Source organism: Aquarana catesbeiana, linkage group LG12 (genome assembly GCF_042186555.1).
Source record: "Aquarana catesbeiana isolate 2022-GZ linkage group LG12, ASM4218655v1, whole genome shotgun sequence".
NCBI lineage: Eukaryota > Metazoa > Chordata > Amphibia > Anura > Ranidae > Aquarana > Aquarana catesbeiana.
In genome coordinates this window covers 21,581,241-21,597,997 of record NC_133335.1, presented here as the reverse complement: position 1 = coordinate 21,597,997, position 16,757 = coordinate 21,581,241, and the positions used below count along the sequence as shown (strand labels likewise).

The 16,757-nt window shown below is 44.7% G+C and overlaps 1 protein-coding gene across 2 annotated transcripts in view; it reads right to left on the bottom strand.

Annotated features, from left to right (window-relative positions):
- The window catches only part of RTEL1 (regulator of telomere elongation helicase 1), a 283,430-nt gene that overhangs the window by 186,292 nt on the left and 80,381 nt on the right, over positions 1 to 16,757 (bottom strand). For both annotated transcript variants that reach the window (XM_073607371.1, XM_073607372.1), the window contains exons 17-18: positions 7,992 to 8,105; positions 3,753 to 3,793 (exon numbers count right to left, since the gene is read on the bottom strand). In XM_073607371.1, coding sequence (XP_073463472.1) covers positions 3,753 to 3,793; positions 7,992 to 8,105 — 155 coding nt within the window. The remainder of the gene's footprint in view (positions 1 to 3,752; positions 3,794 to 7,991; positions 8,106 to 16,757) is intronic.

The window sequence follows — 16,757 nt, the reverse complement described above, 5'->3', positions numbered from 1 at the left end:
CAGAAGTTCTCCTCCCTCCCTTCCCCCTGCAGTCTTCTGGGACACTGGCAGGTCCCAAAAGACTACATCAACCAGTCATAATGCGCAGCGGGAACCCAGTAGGGAAGACGTAAGCTGTCAAAGCCGGGGGCCCATAGTGAAGAAGCCAGCGCGAGGAACGAAGATACCGGGTGCGACCGACTAGGGTAAGCACACCGCTGGATCGCGGGACAGGTGAGTGGCTATTTTTTTAAAAAGTCAGCAGCTACAGTTTTTGTAGCTGTTGGATTTTATTTTCAAATGTGACTGGAACTCCACTTTACCTACATGCTGATACTATGTCTTGCTTGTTTATTTTGCTAACCCAATTTGTAGGTGTAACTACGTCTAAAGTGGGGTACACACTATAAGAAAATCGTACGAACATTTGTATGATTTTTCACACCAAATCGGAACCGATGAAAGAAAATTTGTACGAAAATTCTTACGAATATTCTTGTACGACAAACACTTTTTTTTGTTGTTTATTGTTTCTGATCATGCGCAGTCTTTCTTTTCTGATTTTTCTTGTACCAAAATGGTATGAAAATGGTACACTTTAAAAACGTAAATAGTTCGTCCTGTTCCCGTACAAGAAAATTTTGGAGTGTGTCCCTTCGAGAATTTTCGTACGAAAGTTCGGAATCGGCTGTCGAAAGTGGTGTACACACTATACGAAAATCGTACGAAACTTCTTTGGACGAAAATGTTCGCCCGATTTTCTTATAGTGTGTACGAGCCTTTACGGTGTGACCACTGATGTTCCTTCCTTGCCTATACTATGTCGTTTTTTTCCTTTTTCACATGATTAATTTTATGGAGCAGTTTCGGATTAATATCTATGCATAATTCTACTGTGATTGTGTCATATACCACCAGTGTAAGATTTATTTTTTTTTCCCCCATCTTTTCAATTTGAAAGTCATAAAGGAGAGCCGGCAACTCATTCTTCCGAATTAATGACTTTATTATAGCGGGCAGAGTGTACAAATTACAGCAGCTTACGCATTCCGGCAATAAGCCTTACTCATAGCCCTTATTGCTGGTACGCGTAAGCTGCTGTAATTTGTACACTCTGCCCGCTATAATAAAGTCATTAATTCAGAAGAATGAGTTGCCGGCTCTCCATTTCACCTTTTCAAGTTATGTCTCAATATATCTTTGAGTCCTATGCTCTTTCAAAGATGCCAACGTACCCCCTGACGAGACTGGTAGACCACTTTCACACTGGGGATTTTTTCAGGCGCTTTTGGGCTAAAAATAGCACCTGAAAAACGCCTCCCCTGCAGCCCGAGTGCTTTCACACTGGAGTGGTGCACTTGCAGGACGTTAGAAAAAGTCCTGCAAGCAGCATCTTTCAAGTAGTGCAGGAGCGGTGTACACACCGCTCCTCCACCGCCCCTGCCATTGGAAGCAAGGCGCTTCGGCAGTGGCGCATTTAACCCTTTGTTCGGTCGCTGGCGGGGGTTGAAAGCACCACTCTAGCGGCCGAAAAGCACCGGTAAAACAGTAAAGCGCCGCTAAAATTAGCAGTAATTTACCACTAACGCCGCGCCCCCCCCCGTGTGAAAGTAGCCTAAATGTTTGAAATTGTCTTGGACATGTGTCTTTTTTTGTGTATGTATATACCGTACTTGCTCTGGAGCGCTGCAAATTGCTCAATAAAAATTGTCCTTGATATATAAAAAAATAAATTTAAAGAGTCACACATTTTGTTAATAAGGGAAACAAAGTAGGGTCAGATTTGTGCATAAATTGAGCAAGTTAGGAGGATGCACAAGAAACATGAGATCAAAAACCCTTTTAGTGCATTATGGCCAGCTTCCAAGAAATCTACAATATATTTTTTTTTTCCATGGCCTAAGGGTGCTGCCATTGCAAAAAAAACTTTTCTAGCTTTGTTTTGCTAGTCAGTGAACAAAAATAAGAGTACGGTCAATGAACCCAAACTTTTAGCTTGCAAAATCAGTGACTGACGTAAGAGCCTAACTGTACAGACAGCATGACTGCTCATGTCTAATTTCAGCAATAACTGCAAACAAATTAGGAGGGCGATGACTGCATTGATTTACCATCCTGAAAAAAGTTAGTATTAAAAAAAAAAAAAAAAATGGAATAAAAGTTCTGCATAGCAGAGATTTGGGGAAGTGGGCCGCTGTGGGAAAAATAGGACAGCTCAGAGTTGGGCTTTAAACGGGGTCTGACTTGGGAAAAGTGCAAGAGCTGCCGTTGATGACCTGGCCCTGGATATGCTAGTTCCACTGCTGTCATACCAATCCTCGGGGCTTTAGGTAATTTCAGTCATTGACCATCACTGCGCCAGAGTAAAACCTGGATTACACTTGTGATATGCTTCTATTTAGGTAGAATAAAAAGCTACAAAATAACCTACCTGTTAAATGACACGTGCCCTTAGTGCCGGTTCACACTGGGACGACTTGTCAGGCGACTTAGCCGCCTGACAAGTAGCGTCCCGTTCTGTACAATGGAACCATTCTAATCGACTTAGAAAAAGGTTCCTGTACGACTTTGGGGGCGACTTGCATTGACTTCTATACAGAAGTCGTTTTGCAAGTCGCCGCCCCTGTCGTGTCCCGGTCGCCTGAGGCAGTCGCGCTGCCTCAGTGTGAACCGGGGCTTAAGCTTTGATCCTCCCTTGCTTAGGTTTTCTAATAAATTGCTTTTTGAATTACAAGGGACCGCAAAGCATCAGCCGACCTGTGCAATGGTGCTGAATTCCCTACAGCCATAATGTCATTTCACCAAGGTCCATAGCTCTTAGTGTTATCACACCCACCAGCTTTGCGGTCACATGAACACAGAGAAACTCAAATAAAAAAAAAAAAAAAAGATTTAGAAAGCAGAGAGGTTCAGAGCAAAGGAGAAGCATAATTTAACAAATAAGCGGTTGTGTCGCCTTTCCCTCAACTTTAAATCCTGGAATGGCTAGGCAACTAGATTTTCAGAAGGTCATCAATGACAGCTCTATATCTTTCTCATGATGGTCCAGTCACGTGATCCGGCAGCTCCGACTCCCCTGTGACAGTGATTGGCTGCTGCAGGGGAAAGCAGGGAAGTGCAGACAATGGCTGGGCCATAGGAGCTTATGGATGACACCACAGTTTTTGGAATTCACAGCCGCTGCTAAGTGCTCCATTACACCAGGGAGCTGAAGCTTCAGAATCACATGACTGGACTGAACTGGACCAGATTAAAAAAAAAAAAAAAGTACTGGATCCATTACTTGGCTATGGTGTGCAATGCACAGTTGGCCTTACTTTTCTTTTTTGTATGATGCTCTTTTTGGATCACGTATATGTCTATTATTGCCTCTTCAAATGGCATTGGGGGGGTGGTGGGGTGGGTGTATAACATGATACTTCTTTGTTTGGTGTTCCACATGACTTTGTTTTTGTACTCTCTTAAATCTTGAACTTTGAATAAAAGGATATATAGCATAATTGTATGAAACACAAAATCAACAGCATCTGTTACAAGCTTGACTTTTACAGAAGTGGAAGTTTGCAAACTTCCCGCTGTCTAGATCCACATGACATATTAGTCGTGGGATTTAATTTTGCATACAAGATGTGATTTTGCATATAGGATGTGATTTACATAAAGCCATGACTGTGCACATGTTCGAGATTTGCTCGGATCTGGATCACCCAGGATTGTGACAGCTTTACTTTAATACAATCAAATTGTTAACAAACAAAAGGGCTATTTATTACCAATTGTCATTCCAAGAGATGATAAGTAATCTGTCGAAAATCTGAAAGATAGGAAAGCAGAAATCACCATGAATGATATCTAGTCATTGGCCTTACCACAAAGCGAGTCATCTTGGAGCCAGATGAAGACAGACACAGTATGCCCCGATTTATCATTGTAGACTAATCGACTTCCTTACACAAAAAATAACTTCTTTAAAAAGTGGCTGTATACCTCAGACATGAAATATGAACAGAGCATATCCCTCTATAGTGTGTACTTGTCTCAATGCAGAGCCCCAAGTGTCATATACTCTTAGGCTGCATTCACACTTTCGCGTTACTGCTCTCAAAATTGGTTAATCGGTTTGCACGCAATTTTGCGTGTTGCACATAGGGCCTTACACTTTTTAGATTAGAGTCACAACCTTTTTACTTCATAACAAGGACATTTAAGTGTTAATTCTCCTTTTCAGAAAAGAGATGAAAAGGTAAACACCCTGCACCATCTCCACCCCCAGTCCCCGCTGTCCTGCTGTACTTTCCTCCAGTGGGGAGGGTGGTCAGTGCTGTCAGTAAGTATGGCGGTGATGGGGAGTGGGGATGGTGCAGGGCATTTACCTTTTCATCTTTGTTAAGACGCTAACGCTTTAATTTTAATAAGTAAATTTACATTTAGGCCTCATTCACATTGGGGTTTTTGCAAATGCTTTTCTCCTGGTAGGAGAAAAGCCGTTTCAAAAATGTGTTTTTGCAAACGCGTTTAGGCGCGTCTAGCGCTTAGAAGTTTATTCGTTTCGTTGGCCGGAATTATAATTTATTCTGGACATTGACATGAATAAACGTGCCTAGCGCTTAGGCATGTGTAGGCGAGTTTTGGTGTTTTTTTTTTTTTCTTAAAACTAAAAAACTCCTCTCTTGAACGCACAAGTGATGAGTTTTTTTTTTTTTTGTTTTTTTGTTTTTTCTCCCTCTAAACTCCTGTAAATGCCTGTGTGCACATGGACATACAGGCTAACATGGAGGGGCATTCAGAGTCAGGGAAAAAAACAAATACACGTCAACTGCCAGTAAAACGGGTGTTTTTGAGCTCAAGTGGGCATGAGGCCATAGAACCTCAGTAAAAAACTTAGACAGGGGTTGATTTACTAAAACTTAAATGTAGAATCTGGTGTAGCTCGGCATAGAAACCAATCGGCTTCCAAGTTTTCTTGTAAAAGCTTAATTGAACAAGCTGAAGTTAGAAGCCAATTGGTCTCTTTGCAGAGCTACACCAGATTTTGCACTCTCCAGTTTTAGTAAATCTTCCCCACAGTGATCTCGTTTCAGAAGAGTAGTTATGAGTAAAGAGAACCTGTCATCACTGGATAAAATAATATAGTATAACTGCCATTAGAAAGTCATTAGCTAGTTTCTATGCTGTAAAAACATTTTAATCATTTGTCTAGGGCAAGAAATATCTACATGAGTCAAAAACTTTCCAAGGTCCTTATCGCTATACATACTCTAATTAGGTGACTAAGAAGCCAACTCATCAGCCTGATAACCTGGAGACTAGCTGTCTCAAAATGAGATGTTAGCAATGGCAGCCAACATAATACTCTCATGACGTGTGTACTTTAAAGGGCTTGTAAAGGTAAAAAAAAAAAAAAAAGCCTTCTGTGTGCAGCAGCCCCCCTAATACTTACCTGAGGTCCCTCTCTGTTCAGCGATGTCCATGAGTGTCTCAGCCGTCCGAGATTCTCCTTCCTGATTGACTGAGACACAGCAGTGGCACCATTAGCTCCCACTGCTGTCAAAGTCAACTAGCCAATCAGGAGAGAGAGGATACGGGGCTAGGTCGGGGCGCTGTGTCTGAATGGACGCAGGGAGCTGTGACTCAGCTCGGGTACCCCCAAGGCAAGCTGCTTGCTGTGGGGGGAGCCAGGATTATAGAAGAGGGACCCGAGAAGAGGAGGATCCAGGCTGCTCTGTGCAAGTCTACTGCAACAGGGCAGGCATGTATAACATGTTTATTATTTTTATAGGGGAAAAAAACGAGACTTTACAATCACTTTAATTCAGTGGTTCTCAACCTCAGTCCTCAAGTACCCCAAACAGGCCAAGTTTTGGGAACTTCCCTCAGATAAAATAGCTCTTATCAATATCATGTCAGCGATATTGGTTTAAAGCAGCTGTGCAAAGTAAAGGAAAACATGAAAACATGGCTCATTAGGGGGTACTTGAGGACTGAGGTTGAGAACCACTGCTTTAACTCCTTGTGCACCAAAGAAGAGGCTGTATGATCCAGCAATGCTTGCATATGGATTACTGGATCAATATTGTCCATTGGGTTGTAGCTAAAGGCATTAAAGTGGTATTAAAGTCTTGTATTTTTTTTTTTTAATAATAACAAACGTGTTATGTTTACCTGCTCTGTGTAATGGTTTTGCACAGAGCAGCCCAGATCCTCCTCTTCTCGGGTCTCATGCCAACGCTCTTGGCCCCTCCCTCCTGTGCTGGGTGCCCCCTCCATCTCCTGATCCCACTGCTGCCAAAATCAGGCACGTGGGCATCGCTGGATCGAGAGGAGGCTCAAGTAAGAATTAGGAGGGGCTGCTCCCCACAGAAGGTTTTTTACCTTCAAGTATAGAATGCATGAAGGTAAAAAAACTTGTGCCTTTACAACCGCTTTAATCCCTACCGTCCCTGAAACTAGCATGTTTCCAACTCTTGCAAAAATCAACTACCTGTGCACAGAATGGGAATTCTCAAACATAAGTGGACACAGAGGAGTTGATTTACATAAAACTGGAGTGTGCAAAATCTGGGGCAGCTCTGCATAGAAACCAATCAGCTTCTAACGTCACCTTGTTCAATTAAAGCGGAACTTTAGGCTCCACAATGAAAATGGGCGGACAGGAAGGATTTTTTTATGCAGAAGAGACATGCTTTGTCTCTTTTGCATTAAAAGCTACTTAACTCCCTGTACAGTAAGCTGTGAAAGTGAAGCTCATTGCACAAATTCAGCAATTCCGAATCTGATGGAACTCCATCACATGTGAGGAAGTGACGTCATCTCGGCCCGGCCAACGTCAGCGCTGCAAGATGTCAGTGGCCGGCGGTGAGTGCAGGGGGCGGCCGATTGCCAGATTCAAGGCGAGTATAGTATAGACTTTAAAGCGGTTGTATACTTTTTTTTTTTAACTTTTACCTACAGGTAAGCCTATAATAAGGCTTACCTGTAAGTAAAAAAATATCTCCTAAACCTGTACGGTTTAGGATATATTCCCCTCGCAATGAGCTGCTGACTGCAGCGGCACATGCGCACAGGGGATTCTCGGCTGACAGCCCGGCAAACTCCGGAGCTTGCCGGACAGAAGTCTCCCATGCACATGCACGGGAGTGATAACATCGCGGCTCCAGCCACTCACAGCGCCGGAGCCGCGATACCCGGAAGACACGCCAAGGGGAAATGTCAGCTCCCTCGGCGTGGACCGGGTGAGATGCTGGCGCCTTGTTCTAAGGTAAGTATCTCATAATGAGCTAGTATGCGGTGCATACTAGCTCATTATGCCGTTTCCCTTGCAGGTGTAGGAAAAAAAAAAAAAGCCAGCGGGTATACAACCGCTTTAAGCTTTGACAAAAACCTAGAAGCCGATTGGTTACTATGTACAGCTGCACCAGATTCTGCGTGCACCAGTTTTAGTAAAGGAGAAGCCCAGCCTGAGTGTTTTAGGCTGGGCTTCTCCTAAGGGTCACAGGAGTGCAATTCGTTTTGCACTCCTGTGACCCGTTTTCAGCGGAGAGCGGTCTGAAGTCCGCTCCAGCGGAGAGCGGTTTAAAGTCCGCTCTCCGCTGACGTCAATGCAATTAGTGGAGGCACCGCATCATCCCGACTTCCGAAGTCTGGATCCGCCAGCTGCCTTGACTGATGGCAGTCTCATTGAGCCGCTGAGACAGCCGCTCCCCGCCCCTCCACAGCTCAACGCTCCAATGAGCGTGGAGGAGCAGAGCAGAAGCGATGCTGACTGACAGTCAGCATCTCTCCACTCTGGAGCGAGAGGGCATTCGGTGGCTCGATTCTCAGTGCAGAGAAGCCGGGGGGCATCGGTCTGATGCTGCACCCACCTAGGTAAGTACGAATAGGCAAAAAACTCATACTTCTCTTTTAAACCCCCCCCAAGTGTACCAGAACACAAGAGTTTTAAACAGGTTCTCTTTAAACAGGGGTCAAACCCAGCACAGCATGAGTGTGACTCTCAGACCAGGATAACAAACCTTCTGTCATACGCAGAGCTCAGCTTAGCTCCATCAGGACCCTGGGGAACAACTCCGACCCAAATCTGGTGTTTCTCGATCACGTGTGGGTTTTCTAGCGACACTTGGAAAGGTCTGAAAGCAGAAAAATACAGCTAAAAAGTTGTACATAACCAGCTACAAAGAGCAGGAGTGTGCACATTGGTATTCAGGGAGGACAGGTAAATATCAACCCTGAAATGCAACACCCCATGTCTAATTTGGCCCCTTTCCCTCATTCAGCTAATGCAGGAAAAAGAACTGCATGAGAAATTTCTTATGTTTTGCAAAGCATGGCGAGAGATGAGCCAATGGCACGCTGCTAAACCAGAAGCCTTCATTTGTTTCCTTGGCAGAGCCATGGTATGCAGTGTCACGTGGGGGATGAACAGCCTTTGATGGTGAAGATTTCTGTCAACGCTTCCAACTCCCCTGTCACGCTGTCATTTTGGAACATATCCCAAACCTCTGCCAGAGGAAGGAAACCTGGCTTGGGCATCAGCGGAGTGAGATCAAAGGAGAATAACTACAAAGGAGTTACATAAGTGGCTGACGAGAGCTTGCATTTAATGGGAACTTTGCAGTTTTTACCAACATCCCTAACAGCTTATAAAGGACTTTTCGATTTACAGCACCTACATTATATTACCACATGCATGTATTATATTTCAATATTTTAGCTTCCTAAAATATAATTGCACTTTAACCACTTAACCTCCAGAAGATTTACCTCCAGACCATTTTTTGTGATACAGCACCGTTTCACTTACCTGAACCCTGGAACTTGACCCACGGGGACACGCTCTCTCTCTGCCCGGGGTTCTCGGCTCTTGATTGGATAGATTGATAGCAGTGGAGCCATTGGCTCCCGCTGCTGCCAATCAAATCCAATGACGCAGGCTCTGGGGGGCCGGGCCGAGTCCTGCATTCGGTTTCTATGAACGCCAAATGTTGACTCGGGAGCGCACCAACAGGGTAACCCCCCGGGAGAGCGCTTCTCCCGGGGGGGGTTATCTGATGTGCGGAGGAGCCGCGAGAGCCGACGGGGGACCCCAGAAGAGGAGGTTCGGGGCCACTCTGTGCAAAACGAGCTGCATAGTGGAGGTAAGTATGATATTTTTTTTTTTTTTTTTTTAACAAACAAACCTTTAGTGTTACTTTAACAGACAATTGCACGGTCGTGCAATGCTGTACCCAAACAAAATTTATGTCATTCTTTTCCCACAAAAAGAGCTTTCTTTTGGTGGTATTTAATCACATCTGTGCTTTTAATTTTTTGCACTTTAACCCTTTCATGACTAAGCCTATTTCTGACATTTGGTGTTTACAAGTTAAAATCTGTATTTTTTGCTAGAAAATTACTTAGAACCCCCAAACATTATATTTTTTTAGCAGAGAAACTAGAGAATAAAATGGCAATTGTTGCAATATTTTATGTCACACGGTATTTGGGCTGCGGTGTTTTAAACGCAACTTTTTGGGAAAAAAAGACACTTTTATGAACTTAAAAAACGAAAACGTAAAGTTAGCCCAATTTTTTTGGGCTCAGAGCGGCGGGAGGCGGGGATGTCCCCTCCAGCTCCTTCGGGATAACAGCCGAGCGGCCTTTAGCCTCATCGGTTGCTATACCTGGAAAGCCGATCGCCCACTCTAAAAGACGGTACCTGGATGATGCCTGCACCTGCGGGCATCGTCCCGGTATAACCCCCGAAAGCCGAGGCCGCACATCTGCGTACGCTCGGCGGGAAGTGGATAAACAAAAAAAAAAAGATAATTTTGAAAAAAAATCAATAATATTCTTTACTTTCTGCTATAAAACATATCCAATAAAAAAAATCAACTTTTTTCATAAAATTTAGGCCAACATGTATTCTGCTACATATTTTTAATAAAAAAAATCTCAATAAGTGTATATTGATAGGTTTGGGCAAAGGCTATAGCATCTACAAACTATAGGATATTTTTATTTATTTTTTACTAGTATCAGTGACAATCTGACACTTTCTGAGGACCAGTGACACTAATACAATGATCAGTGCTAAAAATATGCACTGTCACTGCATTAATGACACTGGCAGAGAAGGGGTTAACATCAGGGGCGATGAAAGGCTTAATTGTGTTCCTAGCTAGTGTTTCAGCATACTGTGGGAGGTGCTTTTACTAGGGGAAGACATGGATCCATGTCCCTGCTTTGCAGAGACACAGGAGCCATGTTTTCCCTTCTGTTAGAACAGCAATCTGCCTTGTTTACATAGGCAGACCACCGCTCTGCCTCTATGCTGGATGATCGGCGGGTGCCTGCGGACATAAAGCCCGCGGTACCCGCAGATCAGCTCCCACTGTGTATAATCACCACCGGCGCCCATTCATGCCCCAGACCCGGAAGTGTTCGATCACGTACTAGGTACGTGATCTGGCGCAGCAGTGCCACCTTGCCGCCATATATCCAAGTTATATGGTCAGCAAGTGGTTAATGATGAATTACACATTTCTTTATATCCCCAAAGCCTCTGAAAACTTCCAATATAACAGGTTGCCTTTGCGAAGGATGAGCTCTGTAAAATGTTTCTGGACCCACGTAAAGTGGTATCAATGGGGTTGATTTACTAAAAGAAAATCCACTGTGCACTACAAGTGCACTCCAAGTGCAGTCGCTGTAGATCGGAGGGGAAGATCTGAAATGAGGGGAAGATCTGAATGAGATGAAGCTCTGCTGATTTATATCATCCAATCATGTGCAAGCAAAAAATAGGATTTTTATAACAGCTTACCTGTAAAATCCTTTTCTTTGAAGTACATCACGGGACACAGAGCCATAGTAATTACTATCTGGGTTATAGGCCACCTTCAGGTGATGGACACTGGCACACCCTAAACAGGAAGTTGCCTCCCTGTATAACACCTCCCACTACTGGGAGTACCTCAGTTTTTGTAGCAAAGCAATACACATGTATACCAGAAAGAAGGGAGGGACCTCTGTGTCCCGTGATGTACTTCAAAGAAAAAGGATTTTACAGGTAAGCTGTTATAAAAATCCTATTTTCTTAATCGTATATCATGGGACACAGAGCCATAGTAATTACTATGTGGGATGCCCCAGAGCAATGCCAACTGAGGGGAGGTAGACACAACAAAAGTAGGGCAACATGAGATCGGAGGACTTAAACTGCTGCCCTGCAGTACACTGCGCCCAACGGCGACATCCTCATGTCTTTTTACATCCACCTGATAGAATCTGGTAAATGTATAAACTGAAGACCAAGTTGCGGCCTTGCAGATTTGAGCCATGGAGGCTTGGTGATGCACTGCCCCGAAGCACTAACAGCCCTAGAGGAGTGCGCTTTGATTTGAGAGGGTGGAAGCTACCTCTTTAAACCATAAGCTAGAATGATTGCATGTCCAATCCATTTATAAATAGTAGATTTCGATGCTGCCTGTCCTCTTTTAGGACCTTCAGGCAACACAAACAAAACATCTGTTTTTCAAATCTGAGCAGTCGCCTTTAAGTAGACCTTGACTGCTCTCACCACATCAAGAGAATGTAGTGATTTTTCTTCCATAGAACAGGTTTCTGGAAAAAAATGAAGGTAGAACAACATCCTGGTTTAGATAAAAACCTGACACTACCTTCAGTAGAAAGTTAGGATGAAGACGCAATACTACTTTATCCTTGAATAATAATATTGCTCTTCACAAGAAAGGGCAGCCAACTCCGATACCCTTCTTGTAGAGGATATGGTTACCAGAAAAACTAGTTTCCTTGTCAAAAGGACCAAGGGAATATGTTGCATTGGCTCAAAAAGGCTGTTTTTGTAACGCCGACAGAACTAAACTCAAGTCCCAAGGGTTCAGGGGTGACCTAACCGGGGGATTAAGCCGCGTTACACCCTAAAAAAACTACGAACCAAAGAATGTGAAGCAAGTGGTCGTTGAAACAATACCGATAAGGCCAAGACCTGGCCTTTGAAAGTACTCAAGGCCAGCTTCATTTCTAACCCCATCTGCAGAAAGTCAAGGATTCTATCTAGGACATACCTCCTGGGGTGCCAACCCCTGGATTCATCCCAGGAGACATATGCCTTCCAGACTCTATAATATGTATTTCTGGAGGCCGGCTTCCTTGCATTAACCAAGGTATATACCACTGAACTTGACATCTCACGTTTCTTCAGAATGTGGGTCTCAATAGCCAAACCGTTAAATTTAGTGTTTGTAAGGTAGAATGGAATACCGGCCCTTGCGAGAGAAGGTCTTGACGTGGTGGTAGGGTCCATGGAACCCCTACCGCCATCCATAAGATCTCTGCATACCAAGATCTGCTCGGCCACAAGAATCACCGATTTCCCTTCCTGCTTGATCCTGCGAAGAAGTCGTGGACGCAGGCAGAATAGGAGGGAATGCATAAATCAGTGAGAACTGATTCCACAAGAACAGCAAGGCATCTGTTCCGCATGCTAGCGGATCCTTTGTTCTTGACACAAAGTTGTCGATTTCTTTGTTGAACCTGGACGCAAACAGATCTACGTCTGGGATCCCCCATCTTTGACATATTGACAGATAGATATCGTGGTGAAGGAACCATTCTCCCGGGAACAACTGCTGGCGACTCAAGTAGTCCGCCTGCCAATTTTCTATTCCTAGAATGAAGACTGCCGATAGGCAAAGTACATTGTTTTCTGCCCAAGATAGGATATGATTCACCTCTCTCTGGGCCGCACAACTTCTTGTGCCCCCTTGGTGATTGATATAGGCCATTGCTGTGGCATTGTCGGATTGGATCCTGACAGGACAATTCCGTAAACTGAACATTCAGACCCTCAGGACCAAGAGCTCTGCCCGAATCTCTAGAATGTTAATGGGCAAGGTCATTTCTGATCTGGACCACTTCTCTTGGACAGTTGCCTCTTCCAGGACTGCTCCCCAACCAAAAAAAGGTTGGCATATGTTGTTACCACTTCCCAGGTAACTGTAGGAAGGATTTTACCCTTTGCAGATTTTTGGTTATTAACCATAAATTGAGGCTCTGGCGCACCTTTGGAGTCAGACACACTGGGAAATCTAGAGCTTGAACCTTCTTGTTCCAAGCCAATAGGATACTGTTTTGCAGCAGTCTCGAATGAAACTGAGCATAAGGAACGGCCTCAAATGAAGCCACCATCTAGCCCAACAACCACATGCAAAGCTGAAAAGAAGGATTCATCTTGCTCTGACCACCTGAATCAGTTCCTTTATGGCGCTGATCTTTGCCTGGGGCAAGAATGCCTTTTTCTGGGTGTATCTATGATCAGACCCAAGTATTTTAGCCTTCTTCATGGTTTTAAGGAAGATTTCTCTAGGTTGAGAATCCAACCTAGGTATTCCAGGTAGTTGAATGTGGTGACCATACGTTGTTCTAAGCAGGCTACTGACTGGTCTATCAAGAGCAGATCGTCTAAGTAAACTATAATCGTTATACCTTGGGCCCTTAATCTGGCGGAGGAGGGGACAGAACCTTTGTAAACACTCAAGGTGCAGTAGCTAGACCGCAAATCAGAGCTACAAACTGAAAATTAAGATTTTCTACCTTGAAAAGTAGATATTACTGGTGAGTGGAGAAATAGGCACATGGAGGTATGCATCCTTGATGTCGATTGACGCCAGAAGTTCTCCTCCTTGTAGGATGGAGACAACTGATTGGATTGACTCCGTGCAAAAAAAGAGCGGATATTCAAGAACCGATTTAGATTTTGAGATCCAGAATGTCCATTCGGTTTTGGCACCATGAAAAAAGGTTTGAACAAAACCCCAACCTCTGCTCTTACATGGGGACCACCATGATCACTTTTTGCCAAAAGATGGTCCAATGCTTGAAAGAAAGACTTCCTTTTCTCTGAATCCTTAGGAACGTTTGATCTGAGAAAACGAGGAGACAGGAACTCTAGGAACTCTTGGAACTCCAGTTTGTACCCTGGAGCTATTGAGGAAGTCCCCCATCTGTCTCGACACTCTTCCTGCCAGACCCTTGGGAACTGCAGAAGTATTCCCCCTACTCGAGGGAGCGGGGCGCCTCCTCATAAGGAGGCTTTAGTACTTTGTAGGGTTCCTCCCCAAGACTTCTTTTGTCCCTGGGGTTGACCCAGAGGATTACCTCTTGAACTTGGCGGCGCAGGCCGTCTTGACTGCCTGGAGGCTGATGCCCCTGGCACTGGAGAAGAAGCTTGTTAAAATGAAATACATTTACTCCTTTTCTTAAATGGCAAAGGGGTCCTTTTTCCACTAGAAATTCTTTGGATGTATTACCCAAATCATCCCCAAAAAGCCGTTTCACCACAAAAAGGAGGACTAACCAGGAGCTTCTTGCATGGCGCTTAGCGAAAGGCGCGAGGCCTGAAGGACAGAATCTCTCATAGTAACTATTGCAAACATAAAGCTGCTAGTAGCTTGCCAGATCCCAGGCCTGCTGAACAGGATAACCTTGAGCACCTGTTTAAACTGGTATCTCAAGGATTGACCAATTACTGTTAACGCAGGCTGAAACACTCAACCTGCCAGAGAAAAAAGTGTTTATTAATAGGAATTTCGCCTTTTTATCCATTGGGTCCCTAAGCATTTGAGCATTGTCTGCCGGACAAGTCAAACTTTTATTCACAGAGGATATAGCAGCGTCAGTTGCTGGTATACCTCACTTTTAGTGAATTTTTTCCTCCATAGGAAAAAGTGTGAAAAACTTTTTAGGAGGGAAAAAATGCTTATCTGGGTGATCCCACTCATATACAAAAAGCTTTTTTCCAGCAATGAATGGACAGGAAAGGCATGCACAGCTTGAGGAGGCTTTAGCGAACCCAAATACTCAGTTAAGGGTACATAAATGTGGAGCGGACCATTCAGTGAGAAACTGCACCATCAATCTTACAGATTGTGAAGCTGAGCCCCCCCCGCATTTGACCCCTCAGAAGAGGAGTCATCAGCCTTACCACGGTCCCCTGAGGGAATTCATCTTCTCCCGCCCCCAGTTCCTCAGTTTGAGGGTTCTGGGTAATGGAAGGGAACCTGTCCTATTTTGTCCCACACTGGGATGCGATTAAAGCTGCTAACCTTTTTTCCAATCATATCATGGCTGAGAAAAAAGACCTCTTTAGTAATATAGACAGGGGCTGCAGTGTTGAAAACAGTTGCAAACATTTCATGGCCCTGATGCTCACTCTGACCAGCCACCCCCTCTCAGGGGAGGATGCCATTGTAGAGATGAGTAGGCTTTCCGGAGCTTGAGGGAGACCCTTTTAACCCTTTTTGGGGGTGTTTCAACCCCTTCTTCTGACCTTAGCCCGATGCACAAAAGCAGAGGTACTACCAAAAGAAATCGCATCCACTGCTTGAGCAATAGTCCAGCCACTGCCGCTGCTATTAACGCTCAGCCTGATGCTATTAGTAAATGTGCCAAGGGAATGCCTGTGTTACCAACCTCTTACATGCCCCTTTTTGCTCTTGTGTCCCTCTGGCATCTGCAGCCAGCAAAAATAGAGCTTTTAAACATACTCCCGCACTGGACGTTGCAGGACGCCAACGCCGCGCTAAGCCCTGCCCCTTTTCAAGAGTATTTTCCAGCGCGGGCCTCCGATCCGACAGGATCGGCGTGTGTGTGGGGTGATGGTGTGAAGGAGACCTGTAACAAGCTGCTGTGCAGGGGCAGTGAAAAAAACGGAGCGACATCGCCGATCGTTTTTGGCTTCACCCTTATCCAGGAAGAGGGGGAGAGCTTTGTCCAGGTGGGGGTGTTTCGTGGAAGAAAATCCCCCCAATCTTACCGGAGGTCTGAGCTGCTCGCCAGAGGGAAGCCTGCTGCTTCTGTGACACAGCGTGATCTTTGAGGAAAGCATGACAAGGTACGTGCTCTATACAGCCCCCAGTGGTGACTCTTAGGCATGACAACATTTACTTTTTTAAAGGAGACATTTCATAAGAAAATTAAAAAATTCCTTAGAAACCTCCACTTACCTTTCCCACTGCAGGGTTTTTTCTGTGGTAAAAACCAACAGACCCAATCTTCACCTCTCACGGTGGGCTCCGTTATAAAACCTTCAGGAACCGGGGACCCTCGGGGAACCCACACTCCTGGACCCGTAAAGCACCCCGCCAGTAAAAACTTTATGGCTGAAAACACCAAAGCTCTGGATCCCGGGGTCCAGCTCTCTAAAAAGAGAAGCGTTACAGGCTAAACCTCGTTTCTTCCGCCACGATACCCGGGTACCATTCAATTCGGCCTGAAAAGACACTTTTTAAATGGATCCGGCTGCATAGCTAGCCCCAGCAAGGATTACTCCAGTGGAGCTCAGCACATCACATCTTTACTCGTGACCAACACCTTAGACACTGGCGAAAAAACTGAGGTACTCCCAGTAGTGGGAGAGGTTATATAGGGAGGCAACTTCCTGTTTAGGGTGTGCCAGTGTCAATCACCTGAAGGTGGCCTATAACCCACATAGTAATTACTATGGCTCTGTGTCCCGTGATGTACGATTAAGAAATGCTTTTTTAAATTTTCCTTGCAAGGAATTGTCCCCCCCAGATCTACAGTGACTGCACTTCCAAGTGCACAGTGGATTTGCCTTTGGTAAATAAACCCCAATGTTACTGCAGTCACTCAATAGTGCTTGCCCATATTTTCTAGAATCGCTCTGCCTTTTCTTTGGTTAGTGAAGGCGCTCATTCAAAAAGTTGGCTGAATGGGCAGAGCCAAGCAAGGGCTTACTTGATATTTATATACAGTAT